Below are 21,996 nucleotides of genomic sequence, written 5' to 3'. Positions count from 1 at the left end.
TGTGGTGCCGGCGGTGACCGCAGCTCCGCCCGCCACACCGCCACCTACAAGCGAAGAAGAAGAATAAACAGGAAGTGTGGGACACAGCACGTTTGTTTACAGGAGTTTAACGACAACATGTGTGATCTTCTGTGACATTTTGCTGAATTAAAATCAGTAAATTTAAAGCGGAGTGTACAGCAGCTTCAAATTATGGTCTGAATAACTGAGCTGTCTGTTTTTATGGATAGTGGGAGAGGAGGAAGAGGAGGGAGAGGAGGGAGAGGGAAGAGAGGAGGTCGTGGTGGAGAGGTGAGAGATTTCAGCTTTATAAATTGGGATATTGCCACTTCTATTTAGTAGTTCAGATACTGATTTCTGACTCTTGATAGCCTTGTGTTTGGTATCAAAACAGGCAGTATGGATGTCTTGGTATGGTGAAGTCAAGGTCCTATATTTAAACCAGAGCTATAATTAGAGCTCTCTCTCTCTGTGTGTGTGTGTGTGTGTGTGTGTGTGTGTATGTGTGTGTGTGTGTACTATGGATGTCTCCAGGACAGAGATGTCCGCCTATCTAAATCCATGTCTTATGCTCTTCGCCATGGAGCCAACCAGATGGGTCTTCAGATGGGTTCAGGTGAGCTGCTCACAATCTGGTCCACGTATCACAAGTGTCCCTTTACTGACACTGTCATAGATCCTAACACAGCTTAATCAGCAAGCATGGACCTTAGATTTATATTTCTCTGTTTAATATAAAGCATTTCTACAGTTCCTTTCCTCTGATCATCTTTGGCTGGGGTACATAGTGGGACTTATGATTCGGTATATTGTGATACTGTGAGCAAGACAATATATTGTGACTTTTTTAAAAATCTGATTTTAGGAAAACTGTCACAGTTTAATGAACACACCACTATGTGCACAAAAAGTTAACTTATTAATGCAAATTTAAGATAAGATTTATTTTTGTGAAGATTTATTTTATTTGGTAGATGACCTTATTCTATTATCTGATTTATTTAGACAAATAAGTTAACTTAATATAAGTTAATATATAAGGATAATATACAAATAAGTTAAGCTAATATGGTGCACCCTCCCTTTAAGGTCAAGGATAGTGATCTATCGCATAGTGATATGTGAGATGTGAAGTGACGAATCACCTTGCTGTGTGTTCGGTTGAGTTGTGGTTCTATGGATGAACATTAAAGTGAAGGAGAAACTAAGAAGAACTTGTCAACGTACTTTCTTTACCCACAGCCCTTAATCAGTTTCACTTATAATGTTAAGGCTGGAAGAAGGCAGACTTAAACATTCATATCAGAGGAATTTGTGTTTGCATTCTTTGTAACATCCAACATTGCATACGTTTTGTGCAATCTAAGCAAAGGAATTAATATTTTCCAATATAAGTTAAAACATTAATAAAAGTGCTTGCAGGATTTTTTGGGTTAAGAATTGTTTAAAAATGGAAAAAAGTTAAAAAAGTTAAAAATGCATGCATTGTTTTTGAAAATCAATATAGTATCACAAAACATAACATAGAGATATTCAAGTGTACCAATATTTTGTTCCACCCCTAGGATATAGTCTGCCTTACGTGATATATCAGTTATAAAACTTTATTAAAACTATGTTTTTGGCTGCTTATTTTATACTTCATATTACCCACTCAACAGGTGTTTCACAAATACCACACATTTAGGATTCACTTGAATGAACCCTTAGGGCCCTTTAATATTACACACACTCATATCGTTCTGCGCACAAAATGTGCTTTTCAAAATCAACGTCTAAAAAATATATAATTAAATTATGATTAAATATGATTTTCTACTGTTGTTGAGTTTTTTTTTTAACCAACATCAGTCCTAATCATAAATATCAAATATTCATTATTTGTCAGAATTTAAACCTTTAAATCCATGTCATGATGCCACTGTTTTTAGATGAAAACAAAAACAAAAAACACTTGACCGCAACATTGATTGTGACAGTGCACCTGGTGGGAATAGCATGTATTTTCCCTATATGCCAAATATGGTAAAAATGATGTAATCGAGTGAAAAATAGTAAAAATGACAAACTCCAAGGCAAAAGCTCAGAATGACACTCAGTAATAATACAGTGCATGGGTTTATACTTTGATGGCTTTGACATCAAAAATTGCAGTTTGAGTGGGTTTCAGATGTTGCATTTTTTGTAATTAACAGTATGAATGTAACAATTTTGTTTACACATTGTATTTTAGACTTATTGTAGGAGCTGAGTTGGAAATTCCAAGATTAAACAAAAATACACAATCTTGACAAAATGTCACACACAAACACACCTAAACTTATTACGTAATGAAAAATAAAAACCAGTAGGATTTAATGTGGTGTAGGCTTACCTTTCTGGACATCTGTAATCTTAGTTTCTCACAATATTTGCAGATTATAGGTGTAATCCAGTGCAGCATGTGGGCCAAAGAGTTAAATTCAAGAGCAAAAACACATTGTGGAAATGTGACCATAATAAACTCTTATTTTCATAGATGGCTTCCTGTTTGTGGAGGAACTTCTGGCTCACCGGCAGTTCCGCTCATACTCATTGGAAGACGTTGAAAGAGTCGTGGCAACAAATGACAAGCAGCGCTTTAAGCTTCGCCCGCACCCAGAGAACGGCCGCCTGCAGATTAGAGCCAGTCAAGGCCATTCAGTCCAGGTATGGACACACTGAAATATGGGACAGAGAATCAGATATCTAATTTCATCAGCAAACCAGCATGCCAGGATGTATTATCGCCCTGGATAGAAGCTGTATTCAATATATATTTAATTTACACTAAAATTGCTTGTAAAAACATTTTCCTTTCTTGTGCAACAGCTATCTCTAATTTTAATAACTTCAATTTGCCTACTTCAGATGGAAAATTAACCCTGGGACATCCCACAACAGCTCAAAACACGCTGCCATGTTGTTCCACCCGGTGCATACAAATGTAATAAAATAATTTACACCTTCAAAACATCAATGTAAATCTAATTTTCAGAAGACAGATGCTGTTAGTCCTCTGACAGTTTAAAAGGAAAATCTAATTTTAATCCTGTGAAATCAGTGTCAGGTGAAGGTACAAAAAGACTCTGGGGAATAGCACCAACGCTGGTGTTAAAATGCGTTTTTAACTTTAATTATGTTTATTTGATTGTTAGTTTTTTTTCTCATCTGTAGCAAAGACTGACAGGCCAGCAGAACATGAGATGTGTACAAACACTCATTTGCTTTGGATTTTATTTCTGCCCTAATTTTTCACCCATCTTCACCTGAAAATAGTTACATTTTAAAACAAGGTCTTCACAATTAATTAAGCAACAAAATCATCATCACACTCAAATTTTCCTTAACAGGCAGGTTTGTTATTTTCTGTGTATTACAACTTAATCGAGTAAAAAACAATCATTTTTGCCTTTTTCATTGTTTTCATAATGAAGGAGTAAATAAATTAAGTGGTTGGTGGTTACACAGCAGACATTGCAGATATCCTGACAAAGCTTTTTGACATATTTCAATCAGAAAAGCAAATACACAATGACTCACTAATAGTTGACATTAAGTTATCTTTGGGTCATGAAAATAATGAAAGGTTGTTAAATTTTACAACAAAAGTACCTAATTTTCCGCTCCCTAGCTCCCATAGCCACTTTTCAAATGTAGAAAGATTTTGCAGCAGAAGCTTTCTGGCCTCCCACTTAGTCCTCACACTACCTGCTTCCACAGTCTCAAATAGTGCATTAAGTGGGACTGGATTAAATTCCCCATTAAAAGCTTTAAAATTGATGAGACAGTGTTCCTTCATCCTTTTAACATTTCCCATGGAGGGGTGATGTTTCTGGAAATACTTTCTGTTGCTGGAAAGGAGAAAAGTGCAGCCTGTGTACAACCTAAAATTGTCTCAAATTATGTCTTGCATTGATTGAACTAACATTAATATTCTCAGTATAAGCCTCCCACATCTTGTCTGTAACATGCAGTGTTAATACGTGTTGCAGGTTATGGATTTGGAGCTGAAACCGGTCCTGGCTGGTTCTCCAGACTGCCCTGCTGAGGCTGTTCACGGCTCCTACCTCCGCAACTGGAGCTCCATCCGGCAGCAGGGCCTGAGCCGCATGAGGAGAACACACATCCACCTGGCACCAGGCCTGCCAGGGGAGGAGGGCGTCATCAGCGGCATGAGGAGAGACTGTGATCTCGCTGTGTATGTTGATGTCCCCAAAGCTCTCGCTGGTAAGATCAGCCACAAATGAATGCAGTCTGATTGATACACTTGATTCAGTCTGTATGTTACGGCAAGAGTCTCTCTAATGTGTCTTGTGTTTGTATCTGTACAGACGGAATCGAGTTCTTCTGGTCAGATAACGGTGTGTTGCTGACTGCAGGCGACGTGGAGGGAAAACTTCTCCCTAAATACTTCAGCCGAGCTTTAAAACTGAGACCTACAAGTAAGAAAAACTCTCACATGGACAGTGGCGCCTACAGAAATTTTCCTTAGGAGTGGCCAGATGGGACCACTGAAAATGTTCAGGAAGCACACCGAAACCAAAAGCCATAACTGAATTTCAGGAATTCGCTTATGCCGTTTAAGTACAAGGTACGACGTAGATTTGTAAGTAATTTTTTAAACCATAGTTTAAAGAATTAAATTAAAATTTGTCCTTCATCCTGCTTTATCTTTTTGAGTGGGAGGTGGCAGTAATTGTATTAGCGACTCTTTTTAAACTGGGATTGAGAGCCTGCATGATGAACTTGTTCACTGAAGTCACTTTTCTTCTGTGTTTCAGGGAGCATCCTGCCGCTGCAGTAACAGCAGAGGATACCATTCTGTCATTGGACGCAGCAGGCTTCACCTGACTATGCGAGCATCCCATGGTTGGTTGAGACTTAGCCCTGTTCCCATGGTAACACTTGTTGTTTGGCAGGAGCATCCTGGTGAGGCAATTTTGCTCAGCAATAAGAGAATTTATTCAGAAATCATCATAAAAGAGACTAAGTTGGTAAACTTTTCATCTTTGTGTCCCTCCTGAAAGGATCAGGATGGCTTGAGAGAAGCATACTTTATTTTTATATGACAGTTTGATCACTTTATGCTGGCAAATGTCACTTTTTATTTATAAGTATAGCGGTTTTGTTTTCTCTGTTGCATTGTAAGTGAAAAATAAACTATGGCAAACAGGCCACCAAAATAATTTCATATTACAGACACACTGACTGCTGGCAACAACCAGCTGTTTTTTTTTAATAGAGGAACTTTTGGAGACATGCTGTATATGTGGTTAGTCACATGACTGAGTATGGGAAAGCAGAGGATGCAGACGCTGTGGTTTGAGTTAACGGACTGTAACAGTTTCTTGTAAGATATGGACACACAGCATGTGAGGGGAGATAAATGGTTCGGGGCTTCCTGTGTAAGAAACAACAGAAATACCACCATATGTCACGACCATAAGAACTGAAGACAACAGAGAATTAAAAGTGAATTGCTTATATTTATTTTAATAAATGATTGTCTTAAGTTTGGGAAAACATCATATTGGCATGTGTTTCTTTGATTCTTGGCTGAGATAATGATACTGGCCGTAAAACTGCAGCTCTGGACAAAGGAGGATACAGGAGGCAAAACAGAAATTTGCTGCCGGCTGATGCAACTGTTGATTTTACATTTCCACAAGTTTGAGTGTCAAGCCTGCTGATCCTGGACCAGATGTCCAGCAGTTTGGCCCAGCAGCAGTCCGCCTCCTGAAGTAAAGGGGAAGTCAGTGTGAGGACCACCGAGGATCTTGAACTGTCTGAACATGTAGTCCATCAACTGATGTAGATTATGACAGTGTATGTGCGTATGTGAGTGTAAATAAGGCTACATAAAACTCTAGATGGACTGACAAGAGCGGTTTAACACATGAATCCTATTTTGACTATTTGTTTTGTGCAGTTCTGATGAACGAAGCATGAAATCCTATTCCACGTGGTTTCCCACCGTTGAGACACACAGGTGTTTGTTTTTGTGTGTTTTAGTCCTAAAGAGCTTCGTGGCCGCCGGTCAGCTTGTGGAAAAGCTCCTCATTTAGCGTGTCGCTCTGCGCACGACTACGCGTTGACATGAAAATGTAGCCTCCGATAAACTCGTGAACGATTTTGCAGTCTGCAGTCACACAGCTAAAAGCGATGTTGATGTTGCCTTCAAACTCTATGGCCACCTGGAGGAGTCAGACACAGGAACAGAAATGAGATGTGAGTTGAATTGTGGGAGTGTTAATGATATATTAAAGGTTCCTTTGAAAGTTTAGCTGTGTAATTATGATGCAGAGAAGGCAGACATTTCTACAGCTGATAGCAACACTCTGTAACCCACACTAAAACACTTCAGATTAGTGAACAACACTACAGGTATGAGGGAAAATATGTATTGGGGATGAAATGTCCATTTTAATTTGCCCATTTTGACCTTATGTGAAGTTGTCACAGAGTTTTTAGAACTTTGTATATCCCATCAGCAGTAGAAACACAAGCTCTTAAATAAAAAGAGCTAAAGGAGCTGTTCAGGGTCTCTAGCTGATTCAGTGCCACGTATTCTTGGAAATAAACGTTAAAGATCTTGCAGACTGCTCTCTCAGACAGAAGGTGGATTATTCTCACCTGTCGTATGTCCCAGTTGACATTCCACTGCTTCATGTTGTTGTAGCGCCAGGTCTTGACTACGTCGCCCACTGCCAAGTCGATGCGAATCAGGCGGTTGGGGGCAATGCCCAATACCTCGTCTTTCCGGCTGCCCTTAAACCTGTTTAGCAAAAACATCTTCAGCTTTGTTTTTCTTTCAAAATTTTGTAGACTTTTTAAATTCTCCTAAACTTGTAACAATTCACTGACTTGTACGCTTGCTGGATCACACTCAGGGTTTAAGGATTTTAGTTTTTAATTGGCTTCATGTTCTTCCCTAAATGTAGTTTTACAATAGTAAATTGTGTATTTTCTTAAAGTGCACCTCCTAGTGAGTGCAGCTCTGTTCCAAAAAGACTCAACTTCGACAGTAATCTCTCTGTTGTGATAAAACTGCCATATATTAATGCTAACTGGCATTCAATGAATTCTGGAAATCTTTAAATTAAACTACCTGACAACAACGTACGAGAGCCCAAAGTCGGGCAGGGCTTGCCAGATCTGCAGGAAGCGCATCACCGCATCTGTCAGTGAGAGCTGAGCCACATTCTGGTATGCGTCCAGGATACGAGGGGTCAGCTGGAGGACCAGGACAAAGGATAAAAAGGTCAGATGTAATTATATTTTTTGCTGCTGTGAGCACAAAGTGGGAGTTTCAGCCGCAGAACTGTACAGTGAGCTCAGCTGTGAAGAATCACTGTGCTGCTGTCCAGAAAAATGATTGAGTTCATTTCAGTTTGGCCCGTTGCTAAATGTCATGCCCTGTGTACAGGATCAATACATGAGAGGTTGCCTTGATCTGATAGCTGTTTGCCTCCTGATAGTACAAAACCATTACATTTACTATGTTTATTTTTTGTGTACAAGTTCCTCTCCTGTACCTGTTTGGCTTTGTACTTTTTGTGGTAGCGTGGCGACACCAGACTATGAGTATTGATGCTTTCATCACTGGCAGCTGTGTTGCCATGGGAACCAGAGCTGGTCTTTTGCATAGCCAGAAAGGAGCGGATGCTCTGGATCTCACTCTGGAAACTGCTGTCGGCCAGACTCTTGCCTTTGGAAGCCAGTCGACACCCTGCCATCCACTGAGCATACTGCTGCTCCTGCAGGGTGAGAGACAACCAGAGACAGAGGGAGACTTGTGAGTTTGTGGTTAGAGAGCTGCAGGTAGGCTACAGGCAGAGGGACAGTCTACGGTTGCTGAGGTGAACTTTATGTTTGGTTTTGTTTTGTTGTGGAAGCCTCCTTATCAAGGAGGACATCTAACAATAAGTGATACATTTCACTATAAATAAAATGACACCTTCAAGCCAGCTGCGGTGGGGATTTTGATGGTTGTCAATTCATGTTGTTATGGGTGCTCTGAGTAGATAACAAGAAAGAAGCGAGTCCTGAATTTCAGCAATATTTTCCGCATTTTACATACCAAGTAAAAATGACACCAATTTGAATATTATATGAAATCCAATCATAATTTGAAATTATTCTCTCAGAGGAAAAGTTTTTGTTGCTCAGAATTTTTCTTTGTCTCATCAGACATGAATCCGCTTCTTTTAAGGAGAAATTAGGAGTAAGAAGAACAACTCAGCTGGATATCTTTTGCTGTACTCATGGGTTTCTCAGAGGTAAGGAGAGTAGAACTGATAAAATACCCAGAGTGGAGACTTGAAATTGACTACTAAGACAAAATTCTGAAATTGTGCAGACTCATTATAAGCCCATAAAGTTTTCTTTTGAATCCGTTATCTCAAGAGTGGATTCATTTAGACAAACAAAGATCAGTGCATTGAGAGAGGAAAAAGAGCATTGAGATCTTGAATTGGGATGAAGTCAGGACAAGACGAAGACTATTTTTCAAGAGCTGAATCTAAGAAATTTGAGAAAATGGTCAAAATTCTAATATTTATGTTAAATTGTTAAGCTCAGATGTGTTTAGGAAAATAGACTGGACAAAGAAGAGATCTAATTTTGAATTTTACTTTTCCTTTGGGCTATATTACTGTCTTTATTTTTAAAAGGGAGATCCAAAGTCAGCACAAATTACATTATAACACACACACACACACACACAATTTTGCTTAATAGGTTATGAAATTTGAAAAAGATCCAATATGTACATGTCAAACTCTATGTGGTTTTACCATACAGTTTTGGAGAAATTTAAAGGGAAAGTCAACACAAAAAAACTATAACCTTTATAATTTCATAATATTTATTTATAATAGGCTGGTACCCCACTGATTCATCGGTTGGGGGACTATGACAATATGATGCTGTTTGCTGTAAGAGTCCATGTTACACTTTTGTTAAAATATGGCTTGCTATGATTCAAAAGGTAGTGCTGTAAATTATATTGGTGTAGGGTGTTTTAAAATTTTGTTTCATGTTCTCCTTTTTTAACTTTTAGGCCCTGGAGAGGCAGAGTGTGTTGAAAGAGAGGTGGTGGAAATGACAAGATGTCACATACAGAGATGGAGAGAGAGAGAAAGTGTGTATGCTGTGTGTGGTGTGTGTGTGTGTGTGTGTGGTCTCACATTCTCGCAGCGCAGATAGACTTCATTCATGCCTTCAGGCGCTGGTATCAGGAGTCTGATTAGGAACTTCTGTGCTGCCACGTTAACATCCGGGGCCACCTCACATCCTGTGTGCAGGATTAATATCAAAGCCAACCAATACTGAAATTTGACATCCACGGCTTAGACACAGAAATGAAGCGACACCACTGAGTCACACTTCCATGACATCTTGAATTTACTGTCCACGCCTGAGACCGCGGAGTCAGACAGTTAATTTCCTGTATTTATGTTGTCATCTGCATTAGTTTTATATCCTTTTAATTGACACATCATTTCTTCACGGAGCCCAGAATCTTTTTTTTTAGCTGGTTTACAGTTCTGATCTTGGATTACAAGTGATCCCATTAACTTCCCACAGACAGAGGAGGAGAACAAACTTGAGAGCAGCACTTTCACTTTTCTACCATATATGGAAAGCTCTGTTTTTGTGTGTTAATGTTTCCTTTTAAGTGTGACATCATACTGTAGTATGCAGTGGTGGAGTAAGTATTCAGATACTTTACTTCAGTAAAAGTACCAATACCACACCGTTCAAGTACTTTGTTATGAAAAATGGTCTGCACTGAAAATGTCACTTAAGTAAAGTTAGTATAACCAAATGAATATGAAAAGTAAAAGAAGTCAATGCATAACATTTTAAATCATTCATTCATTCATTTATTCATTCATTCATTCATTTATTCATTGTCCGAACCGCTTGTCATTGTAAGCAGCCTATCCCAGCTGTCATTGGGTAAGCAGTCATAATAAACAGGTCAATAAAGTATGACTGCTACTTCATTGACAGCTAATATAAAATACGTATTGATAACTAATGATACATTATTGTTGACATAGCAGGAAAACATTCTTACAAAGAAATGAAAAATAATATCTTCATTACCTTTGAGGTTAATCTGTTGAATGGGCTCTCCGATGCTCTCCTCTTTGCTCTTGAAATAGGAAATGGAGGTATCCTGGAACTTGAACCAGTACTGCTTATATCCCTTCAGAGTCAGCCTCTTTGGCCTGAAACACACAGTCGTATGGCTCATGTTATCTTTTCACACTGGCCGGAAAATGAAAAAAATATATAAATGTGTTATTTTTCAGGAATCTGGTGCTTTGCTTCACTGCATCACATCTGAGAGAGGAGATGAAAACATGTCGATGCTGATGGGTGTTTGGAAAATTATTCTCACCTGAAAATTTTCAGATAGTCGTTGAGTTCTGGTGCCGTCATGTTTTCCTGGATGAGAGATAAAAATGTTTTTCAGTGGATAAAAGAATTCTCTTTTTCGTCTTCTTATTAAAGGTATTATTTTGTGGATTATCTACTTTTCTCTCTGTGTGTTTTGACACATTTCAAAAACAGGAGGAATGTAGAGGAGTTACAGCCTGAAAACAAATAGGCTCTGCCAAGATCATTATATCAATAAATTATTCCAAATCTCTGACTCTCGAATAATGAGATCTTATTTAAAAAAAAAAAAAAAAAGTTTGTTAAAGGTGCAGTGTGTAGGATTTAGGGGGATATACTAGCAGAGAGGAAATTTAATATTCATAATTATGTTTGAATAACCTGAAACTAGCCTTATAATGAGCTGTTTATAGCTACGTAGGGATATCTCCACTTCCAGAGTCTGTTGCGGCACCATGTTTCTACAAAATCCCAGAACAGACAAACCACTGACTCTAGAGAGGGCCTTTCGTGTGTTTACGTTGGGCCACTAGATGCCACTAAAACCTGCACACTGCTCCTTTAAGTCAGTGTCTGCTCCCTCTGTCAGGATTAAAGTGAGACAACTTCACTCTAATCCGGAAAGCAGCTCAGTGGCGAACGAACACAATCAATATGTCTGACCAGCATCTCGGAGGCGGAGCTGCTCCCTTCCTCCATCTTGACCTCCAGGGACTGCAGGGCGGACTCCAGGTCGTCCATGGCTGCACTGGAGCTCAGCATCTGGGGCTCCGACTGGGAAACCTTACTAATGTGGTACTAGAGTTGAGTTTGAGTAAAAGAGAAAAGCGACACACTATTAAACTGAAAAAAACAATTCAAATTGTGTGCTATAGAAGCTGTGTCATCAGGATATTGAAACATTTATTTCTTAACAGGAGCAACGTTATTTTACTGTCTTAGTCCGTGCATGGACAAAATAATTTGTTTCGTACTTTTTTGTATCAAATATGAAGTGTTTTCAAGTCAAAAACGATCCAGTTCTGCTGAAAAGTCATTTACGTTAAAAGTCCAAGTGGAGTTACAAGTCAGACGTCATCAAATGAGTAACTTGAGTCTGACTCTAGTCCACACCTCAACAAAAATTTAAATTATTACACGTTATTATGTCGACAATATCAGCATTAGAAAATGAGGACAATAAAATCCTGTTTATTGTGAAATTAAAAGAGTGTCATGGGGGGGAAATGCTCACTTCCTATGTTGCATTTCCAACTTGAAAAAAAAAGTTTCTATCTTTGTTGTTTATTATGTACACTTCCCTTCAGCAGCAGCACTTTTCTACCTGTAGAGCTCCAAACAGCATCATCTCCTCCTCAGTGCAGTCAATGTCCTCCAGCAGGATGGCCCAGCGTGCCTGCTCATACAGCTGGGTCAGACGCACAACATCGTACTGCACAGCCAGAGGAAAGAAAGAGTCAGATCACAGGGAAAATGCAACCAAACACACATGTACACACACACACACAGACACACACCTTCGGTTCTATATCATAGAAGGCAAAATATTTGAAGCGGAGCCAGAGTCTGTCATTTTCTTGGATGTTCTGCTGCATGAGACAACGGGACGAGTCCAGCCACCTGAAAGAGGGAAACAGAATAAGTATTTGTTTATGACTTTATGTGGAACATGGTGTGCATGTAAAAGCTCCATTTACCATCAAACAAAAAAAAAAACAGAAAAACAAACCCAGTGTCAGAGCACTATTGTGTATCTGTCTTAATGCTCCAACATGAATCAATAAGTCATTAACTGAGCGATTACATAGATCTGAGCTTGAGAAATGCACAGTGGGAGAGTCAAAGAAAACCAATAAATAAATAAATAAATAAATAAATAACATAAGAGATGTGAAAAACTAAATTATCCTGATAACTATGTTGCTGAAATCACAGTGATCAAAGCCTGTAATCCTTCAAACAGCTCAAATTTTAAACCATTTATATGGCAGTGGTAGCGATACCTTTATCAGTGAACATGTTAATAAAACATATTACATCTGAAATCATACTCTTTGACAATTCACACTCCTGCAGTAATGTTTGGTTTCTTGGCTGATGCATTGGTGGTGCAATGGTAGCGTGCCTGACTCCTGATCAGAGAGTTGTGTATTCAGTTCATGTCAGGGACACTGAGACTGTTGGTTGGTGGGGTAAGTAGATTTTAACTCAGGCTGAGGTTGGAATAAGCAGCTGTACTTAAAATTTAAGAGGCCCACCACAAATACCAGAAATAAGAAAAATAATGTTATAACAAGTGACCTTTGAATCACTGCACAGTTGATTTATTTAACTGACGGACAAAAAAAGAAATCACCTCACTTATCACCTCACCGCCTTGCATGAGTGTTTGGTTTCTTGGCTGATGAGCTGACTTGTTGGTGTTACATTTCAGACTCTGTGGCGCAACGGTAGCGCGTCTGACTCCAGATCAGAAGGTTGCGTGTTCAAATCACGTCAGGGTCAATATTTCTGTTTCTCCAGCTTTGTTAAATAAAAAAAATAATGGTTGGACACAGTAGAGCTGTCACTTAATTCAAAGTCTAGAGGTTTTGACTTTCCAAATGTCCACCCTCTGGACTTGTGGACCGAGTCTTTGTGATGTGAAAGTCTGTACAGACAGCAAGCAGCTGAATAAGTCCTTGAGTCTGTTTCACTCGTTGGTGGTTGCTGCTGTTGTATTCTGCCTGCTTGTCTGCAGATAACAAGATATAAACCCTGTGTAGGCTATAGGCTTTTTTGACTGAACTAAATGCTATACATACATTTCTATATAACAATTTGGCAAATTTAGACTAGATATTTGACATCAGACTATACAGCTTTTAACCTTGTGGTAGGCTGCAAAAATAAAATGCAATTTGATTACGCTACCTTTATAGCTTATACTTCTACATATTCATGTACTGTATTGGAATGAAGTTACACATTATCTCTGGCCTACATCATTTATGCAGCATTTTAATGCTTAATTGCTTTAAATCAATGAAGCGTGGTGAAATCTGCAGCCCAAGCGGACTCTTTGGAAGTCTGTAGAAAATCCACTTGAGGCCCCATGTGGACTGGATGAATTGTGGATTTGGACAACCCACAGCACTCGCAGACATCACGGTAAAGCGCCCGCAAATCCACAAGACTGCAAGTGCAGTGAAGTCTGGACATTTGGATTCAGCTTTTTTCACCCCAAGAACTGAAACATTATTCTCACAGCACTAGACATGTAAACATAAATGATCCTAGCTGCCAATAAACTAACTAAAAAAAAATTTCAAAAAATAATTTCAATGTACTTCCTCCAGTGTTAGACTTGTCAGCAGTTTGGTGGGAAAATGAACAGACTCTGTTACGCAATGGTAGCGTGTCTGACTTCAGATCAGAACATACTTTATCACTTCACCCCCTCACACGAGTGTTTGTTTTGTTAATTGATGAGTTGACAGTTTTTGACCCTTTAAAACAGACTCTGTGGTGCAACGATCCAAATCAGAAAGTAGCATGTTAAAATCACGTCAGGCTCATGATTTCTGTTTCTCTGCTTCTGTTTAATTGACAGATTAGGTTATATCTTCATTAAAGTCTGAAAGCTTTCTCACACCAAGAACTCCATCTGAATTATGAGACAGTGAAATGAGCAATTAAACTGTCAGAAAAAAATATGAGCCTACATGTAGTTAAAATAACAGACTCTTTCACCTGGAGGACTTAATAGGTGGTTTATGAAGAACTGGACGTAGACTATTACTCTGACTTATACTGAGTACCAGAAAGAATGGTAACAATATTTGAATTCCTTTCAATTACACTGAAAGAAATAATTAAAATGGCTTATAAAGCACTAAACATTTAAACATAAATTCTTCCTCCGGTTAATACTGTGTTCCCCCCTCCAGTGTTGACTTGTCAGCAGTTTGGTAAAAAGGTTTGCAGATTCTGTGCCGCAGCAGCAGGGCGTCTGACTCCAGATCAGAATACATACGGTATCAATTCACCCCCTTGCACTGGTGTTTGTCTTCTTAGTTAATGAACTGACAGGTGACTCTGTGGCGCAACGGTAGCGCGTCTGACTCCAGATCAGAAGGTTGCGTGTTCAAATCACGTCAGGGTCAAAATTTCTATTTGTTCATGAAAATGAAATAATAGAAAGTGGTGTGTATGGTGTTAGGGTTAGTGGTGCTCCTGACCCAGGACTTATGAAAGGAAGCTGGGACACACTCTGGGAGCTCTTGGTTATGACACATGCACGATGTAACTGGAGCTGTACTGTTACAGCAGCAGTGATAAAGTTATGGTTTCTGCTCAGGTGCTCTTTGGATGCGCTCAGCCTGATAAATCTTTTGGGTGCGCTCAATTGGATACAATAGAACATATGCTTATAAAAAGCATTTGTTTATTGTCTTTATTGCAGACCTTTTCAGTACTCATGGAACTGTACTTTTGATACCATGTCTTTGTTTTTTGTACAAAAATACTCCAGCCCAAGGTCAACTACAGACACCACATTGAAATTAATCAATCATCCCCATGTTCTTTGATAGTGCGTCAGATATTGAGCCGTAACTTCTCCTCCTTCCTCTTCTCTTTTTAACCCCCTTATCCCAACCAAGGATAGAGAAGACAGTATAAGACAAGTGTACAGGAAAACATAAGAAGGAAACACGTTTCAATTCACCTCCTTGTAACCAGTATTTAGTTTTTTGGCACAGTAAAGCAGCATTTGTGGTGGAAAGATGAACAGAAGCAAACAAAGAAGGAAGGAAAAGAAGTTAAGAAGGATGGATGATGTGAAAGGAAGGAGGGAACAAAGCACAGAGAGACAGGAGCTACGAACACCAGCAGTGTCAGAAAAAAAAAACTAAGTTGTGTTGAATAACCCAGCATCAATTATCAAGTTTGTTCTTTGGTAAGTGGTGACAAAAGGAGCATGTCTGACAACCAACAAAAAATTCATTCATTAATCATGACAGCTTGTCCTCTTAAGGGTCTATCCCAGCTGACATTTGGCACACACTGGACAGGTTGCCAGACTATTGCAGGGCTGACACATAGAGACAGACAACCATCCACACCTGTGGCCAATTTAGAGTCACCAATTAACCTGATCTGTATGTCTTTGGACTGTGGGAGTAACCCAAAGAAATCTACAATGACACAGGGAGAACATGCGAACTCCACACACCCAAAGTCCCCCCCCCCCCCCCAAAAAAAATAATTGCCTGCAATAAAGATTGAGCCATGTTGCTTCTTATCAACAGCTCTCACCCCTGACACAACGTGCCGTCTGGATAACTGATCCACACAAGCTCTCATTTTTCTGAAAAGCTGCTCTGATTCAGACTATAATCACCCGAAAAGTGTCATTTTTTACTCTGCGGTTGACTAATTATTGTCCTGACTGTTGCTAGTCCTGACATACTGACATGTGAAGGCGTACCTGCCGTGGATGTGAGCCTTGTCCACCACACTGGCCGGGCGGTACTGCTTGGCTATGGCCTCGGGGGTGGGGGGAGGCTGGGTCACTGACAGCATCTTGTAGATGGCCTCCATCTCAGGTGAGTCAGCGAAGTGAGCTGGCATGCCGTTATACAGACAGGGTCGTGACACTGCAAAGGAAGTGCAGCAGAGTTACAGTCAGAGTTCAATTTGTAGATGTTAGGAAGAAAGTCTGAACTTTCTGATACATGGCTCACTTTCTGCTTTAAAACGCACGCTAGCTGCTTCAGAAAACACTCTGATTACAGACTCTGTGTGGATAAAGCCTTTAGAGAAGCACTGGTCTCAGACCAAATACCTAAATCATTTCTCAGAGGCAAAACTGGCTCGAGACAAAGTGAATATTGCTATATAGTTAAGCTGATTTGCCGTGACTATGCATAAAAACAAGCAAGAACCTTATAGGATTTTCTGTATCCATGGCACAAAGGTTTGCATTAATTCAAATTTAAATTACCAAGTTGTAAAAATCACACATAAATAATGGAAAAATGAAAATGTAGGCAATAAATAAATTCTTCAATTTTGAAAGTTTTTCAAAGATTTCAAGTCTTCTGCGTTTACTATAAATCTTGAATATTTTTCACCGAGTACCACAAGTTATAAAACATGTGCGTGTCGCAGTGTGTATGAAGTGTGCTGAGTGTACCCGAGGAGAGGGGAACCTCGGACAGGTCGTAGATCTCCTCAGCCGAGTTTTTATCTTTCTTCTTCTTTTTTTCTTCAACGGGCCGAAGGAGTGAGAGCTCCTCGGGGTGACGGATATCTGCGTGGACAACAGAGAGGAAATGGGTGCAAAAGTAATCATCTTTATTAAACAGATTGACCGTCTCAGCTGTAATACTGACGGAAGTAAAATGACTCTGTGCTGTAGCAGTAGAGCGTCTCATGTTCAAATCTAAACATACAGATTGTGACGTGTTAGTATGTTTAACTTTGGTTGAGTAAATCTTTGCTCAGGTTGAAGTTGGGATGAAGAAGCTGAAAACTCATGTGGTCACCACACCTTATGGACCAAAGAAAACAGTAAAGGTGTTACATCAGAAGTGACTTTTGAATAACTGCACAGTGAATTTGGTGTTTGGCTTGTTATCTGACTTTTGACTTTTTGGCAGCAGACAGACTTGGTGGTGCATTGGTAGTGTGTCTGACTTTAGTTCAAATCATGTCAGGGTCAGTATTTCCATTTCTCTAGATCTGTTGAACAGACATATTAGGTTGTTTCTTCATCAAAGTCTGGAGGCTGTTTTTCACACAAAGAACTGCAAAATGCCATCTGAATTATGGGAGAGAAGGCGGGTTTCCATTACAGATTTGCTCAAAATTTAAGAGAGAAAGGATAGAATGGAAAAAACAAGGAAGGAAACAAAACAAAACAAAAAATAAATGAAATGCGGAAATAAAGAAGGAAACAAGAGAGGGACACATGTAGAAAGTTAAAAAAAGAAGTAGAAATTAGCAGTGGTGGACAGATCCTTTTCTTAAGTAAAAGTACTAATACCACACTAAAAATACTCAGTTACAAGTAAAAGTCCTGCATTGAAAATATTACTCAAGTAAAAGTGAGTTAGTATAATCAAGAGCAAGTACTTAATGTATTAAAAGTAAATGTACCCAATCCATAAAAATCTAAAAAATAATAATAATAGAAAATAAATAAAAAAGAGAATAGCTATTCAATTTTCTGTCAATCGTCTGATTGATCATGGGACTAATTGTTTCAGGTGTGCTGTTCATTTCTAACAAAACATCATATTTCATAGACTTTTCTTATACTTTTTGTGCAAATATTTTAATTTGTAAAGTAAGTGTTAACTTAAGTTTTCAGAAAAGGTAGCAAAGTAAAAAGGACAATATTTCCTTCTGAAATGTAGTGGAGTAAAACCATAAAGTGGCATGAAAACAATAGACTCAAATAAAGTACTTCAGATTTGTACTTAAATACAGTACTTGAGTAGGCTAAGTGTACTACTGGAAAATAATGGAAGCTACCAAGACAGATAAAAAAGAAAGATTCGTGGAGATCAAAAAATGACAAAATAATAAACGAAAGGTGAAAGAAAGTGATTTTTTTATAAAAAAAAAAAAAAAAAAAAAGCCTCACTGAGCATCCTGCAGATGCCCATCACGGTCTGGAAGACGGGGCTGGAGAAGCAGGCCCGGAGCCTCAGGGTGACGCCGTTGGGCAGACCCAGCTTCAGGGGCTTGTGTTGGGGCATGAAGTGCAGCCTGGCGTCGGCGTGGATGCCGTATTTCTCCAGAGTCCAGGATGTCCGCAGCAGCCACCGCTGCTTCTGCTCCCACCACAGCGCGTGGTCCGACCAGTCACGCTTTATCTCTGCAGAGGACACAAAACACAGACGTTACAACAAATTGAAACAAAGTTAACTTTATTAGTTTCAAGCTGTGATGTCTGACATCCGAAGCTGTCTTGCTAATAATAGCCTAGCTGTTCGTTTTTTTCTGAGTTTAGACATTTATTCACCTCAAAAGCTCTGCAATCTTTAAAATAGTAATCAATATGACACATAAATTATTCTAATTTTAGTCGACTACCAAAATGCCCTTCTCTCTTTCAGATGTGCTATTTCTGTCATTAGCAACAGACTCTGTGGCGCAACGGTAGCGCGTCTGACTCCAGATCAGAAGGTTGCGTGTTCAAATCACGTCAGGGTCAATGTCTTTGCTTATCCTTTCAGCTGGTCACAACAGAAAATATACAGTATATAGCAAAAGTATGGGCAATATCCAACTACAAGGACCTGCAAAGTGGCCACTGAATTTCCATATAATAACATGATTCAAGTAGGACTTTCTCTGGAATTTGAATTAATTGATTAAAGGTGAGCTAGTCTACACTGCGATCATGTTTAAATGTCTTGTCTGATGCTTTAGGCTTTTGCAATAACCATCTAAATCTTTGCTTATTTTCAAATACTATATAGATGGATTTACTGGATATGAAACAGCATTTGCCTTCTTAAAGGAAGAATTATCAGGTACATTTGATTTTCTTTTACATTTCAAGATCCGAAATCAGAATAATAATAGAGTGTATGACAGATTGGAGAATATGTTTGCTTTGTTGAGGCACATGCTGAAGATGGCTGGTATAAAAAGCTATAAATGAAAAACTGAAAAACAATATTTTAAAACATATTTTGTGCAAACATAAGCATATTTATGTTGCTTTACTGATGCATGACTTCTGACAATTTAGAGCATGCAGGATGTTTTGTGAAATCCTCCTGAAGTGTTACCTTTACACCACATATGAATTCTTGCATGTCCATGCAAATTACACAACTGTTTCTAGTCTGTGTTCTGAGTATGAGACAAACAGAGACAGACAGACAGTGACCCACGTGTCTTTTCCACCAGCTTCAGGATGACCCCTCCGACATGGAGGTCAGAGGCCACACTGAGGGTGACAGGTGGCGCGTCAGACCCCAGGTCCTCCACTGTGACTGCCAGGTCCCACGCCGCCATACTGGGAGAAAGAGGTCTAACAGAATAAAGAGGACAAAAAGGAGGAAAGACAAACATGAGAGAGCAAAAGAAGGAAAGAAATTATAGACTTTTTCAAAATGATAACACCTTGTAATGAAACGCTGCTCAACAAAACCTCTTTAGATGATCTGTCATGTGTGGAAAAATGTCTTTCTTGGGTTTTTGTGTAGCACAAAAAGCCTCAGTGACAGCTCAGACAAAGTAGCCAAGGACAAGAAGAAGACAAGCGAGGCTTGTAATTATTCAGTACGGTTACGGTCATTTGTTTTTGCAGCACTTTGATTAAAAACCATTTCTTCAGGTCTGTCATGACAAATGTTCAGGTGTATCATTATACACTCAATAATTCAGTGTTTTAATGATTATTATTTTAGGGACCTATATATGTCACGGGTGAGAGATTATCTGCTTTGATACTTGAATAACTTCTAAAAATGCTTGAAGACAACATTAAAATCCTCTCTGGGCCGTGGGCCAAAAGGCAATGAGAAATTTGGCAAATAATGTCCCACAAATGGAAAGAACTTAGTGGATTAAAATTTAAAAAGGGCATGGGAAAATGTTCAGATATCTATATTCATGAGTATCATAATTATATTTAGAAATATTTTACAAAAATATCACCATCATAAATAGTTTGTTTTCAGTGCTTTTTTTCTTTTTTACTTTCCCATTTTAAAAAAAAAAATGTCTGTTTGTTGTTTGCTTGTTTGTGCTAATTTTCAGGTATTTTTTTTTTTTTTACCGATTTCTTGGAAATTTCTTCTTAAATTGCTCACTGCCTTATTCCCATGTTTTGAAATAAATAAAGCTAATTAGCCCGGTTTCAAAGGGTTAAACAAGAGCATGCCATTTCAGAATTTCTGCCTAATTATGAAATAGGATTTCACATGTACATACACACATTTTAATGTTAACTTCAGAAATGATTAACAGCCATCTATAATTAATTTTTCTGAAGTAAAACAGCAGCGAAAATCTGAATTATGTACGCTATAAATAAACTTTCAAAATATGTGACAGAACTTGATAGATTTGAAAACAAAAGTCCTGCTTCATATTTCAGATATCTGTGAAACAACGAGGGACAGATGACCTGTCAATCACACTTAAGCCAATAAACAATGAGAAAAAAAGACTTAAACTTATGGGTCAATATCACATGATACTGACTAACACTGACACACACACACACACACACACACACACACACACACACACACACACACAGACACTGTATGGGTGAGCTGATTCTGGCAACATGTCCAGTTTGATGAGCACTTCCTGTTTCTAACATGAACTATCACCAGGGACGCACACTTCCGCTTTCTGACCCGCCCAAGGTGAGTCGCTCATCCAATGCCAATACAGAGACCCACTGCATGTGTATGAACATGAAAGCCCATCTTAAATATATAACATTTAAAGATTAAAATGTGTCTTTGCGTCATGTATTTATTTTTAAATAACTAATATCACAAATAATGGTATAACAATGATTGGATGACATGCCTGCACCCCTCCTTGCCTCTTTTGGAGGCCTAAGCTTTCTTAATTTGCATGTTTCTGAATAAAAGTTCTGATCTGTGACCACTTCACTTTTTACAGTGTACTTTGTCGAGCGAAGTGACCTAATAAATGACCCCTTATTTGTATATTTAGAAGCCTCACACGCACACATGCTGCCTTGACGCTCTCGCTGTGCGCTTTCTCCCTCTCTCTCTCACGCTCTCACATCATACACGCGCACTTTGAAAGACAATACCGTCAGTCTCCTCTGTCCAGGGTTTTCAGAAATGGAAATTGGGGGGACTCCTGTGTCTCTGTCAGATCACTGATGATGAAGTCTCCCGGGGTTTTTTTTGTGAAAATGTGCAGCAGTTTCTCCTCTCTCGGGCTGGGCAGGTTGTGGTCTGTGTAGCTGTGTCTGCGCTGCTTGTGTCAACTTCTGTCAAGAAAGGCTTGTTCCTTTTTTTGTCAGTTTCCGCCAGGCGGAAATGTGAAAAGGGCTGTGAAAAGTTTTGACTGACAGGCTGAGTGTGTATGATGCAAAAAAGGCATTGTGTATGTGTGGACATACAGCATGTGGGATCCCCGATATTAGATGTTAAATAGACACACAACACAAATTGATCTTTCTTCCCTGTTCTTGAGAATTGTACTCACGCATACAGTAGATTGATTAGTGAACATATCTGTTGCAAGATCAGCAGTGACTAGTTTGGGCGTGGGGTCATGGATCCTAAATTTTAGTTGCAGCTTTTGTTGACATATCAGATGCAAAGTAAAGAATGAATAGACAAATGTTTAACTATGACAGTGGATAACTTGGTATTTTCCTGCTGAAATTTACATTACATCGAATTTAATGCTCTATTATATAACAATAATAATTTAGTTAAATTAATACAAAACACAACCTCCTGTCTATGGGAAAAATCCAGATTATTTGATACTGTCACAGATTAATGACGTCAATAGTTTTATTTTGGGCAAATGACCTTTCTTGCAATGAAGGTAGGTGTA

General features: G+C 38.9%; 2 protein-coding genes and 3 non-coding genes across 7 annotated transcripts; 4 read left to right on the top strand and 1 right to left on the bottom strand.

Moving 5' to 3' along the window:
- The first annotated feature begins 77 nt into the window (after positions 1-77).
- On the top strand, positions 78-5,942 carry trpt1 (tRNA phosphotransferase 1). Of its 3 annotated transcripts, XM_042492920.1 has the most exons (6): positions 78-291; positions 535-616; positions 2,519-2,688; positions 4,014-4,248; positions 4,353-4,463; positions 4,803-5,942. In XM_042492920.1, exons 1-6 carry the CDS (start codon positions 223-225, stop codon positions 4,823-4,825), a joined length of 690 nt encoding a protein of 229 aa, XP_042348854.1. In that variant the 5' UTR covers positions 78-222; the 3' UTR covers positions 4,826-5,942. The 3 variants fall into 3 exon arrangements, with proteins under 3 accessions (XP_042348854.1, XP_042348855.1, XP_042348853.1); XM_042492921.1 differs by having other exon boundaries at positions 540-616; positions 4,353-5,942; XM_042492919.1 differs by having other exon boundaries at positions 4,353-5,942.
- Positions 5,488-21,419, bottom strand: fermt3b (FERM domain containing kindlin 3b). Its single transcript, XM_042492918.1, has 15 exons — positions 21,236-21,419; positions 19,326-19,465; positions 18,065-18,298; positions 16,610-16,726; positions 15,902-16,070; positions 11,949-12,051; positions 11,756-11,863; positions 11,095-11,229; positions 10,433-10,479; positions 10,135-10,259; positions 9,210-9,316; positions 7,557-7,778; positions 7,130-7,254; positions 6,655-6,796; positions 5,488-6,215 (listed from the first exon to the last, which is right to left on the bottom strand). The coding sequence occupies exons 2-15, from the start codon at positions 19,447-19,449 to the stop codon at positions 6,036-6,038; spliced, it is 1,938 nt and encodes a 645-aa protein (XP_042348852.1). The 5' UTR covers positions 19,450-19,465; positions 21,236-21,419; the 3' UTR covers positions 5,488-6,035.
- Positions 12,865-12,936, top strand: trnaw-cca. The gene has a single exon. It is a non-coding gene; the product is annotated as a tRNA-Trp (tRNA).
- trnaw-cca lies at positions 14,505-14,576 on the top strand. The gene has a single exon. It is a non-coding gene; the product is annotated as a tRNA-Trp (tRNA).
- Positions 18,566-18,637, top strand: trnaw-cca. Its single transcript has one exon. It is a non-coding gene; the product is annotated as a tRNA-Trp (tRNA).
- Positions 21,420-21,996: the final 577 nt, after the last annotated feature.

Source organism: Plectropomus leopardus, chromosome 9 (assembly GCF_008729295.1).
Source record: "Plectropomus leopardus isolate mb chromosome 9, YSFRI_Pleo_2.0, whole genome shotgun sequence".
Taxonomy (NCBI): domain Eukaryota; kingdom Metazoa; phylum Chordata; class Actinopteri; order Perciformes; family Serranidae; genus Plectropomus; species Plectropomus leopardus.
Note: the sequence above shows the minus strand (reverse complement) of the source record. Positions and strands in the feature narration are given on the sequence as shown.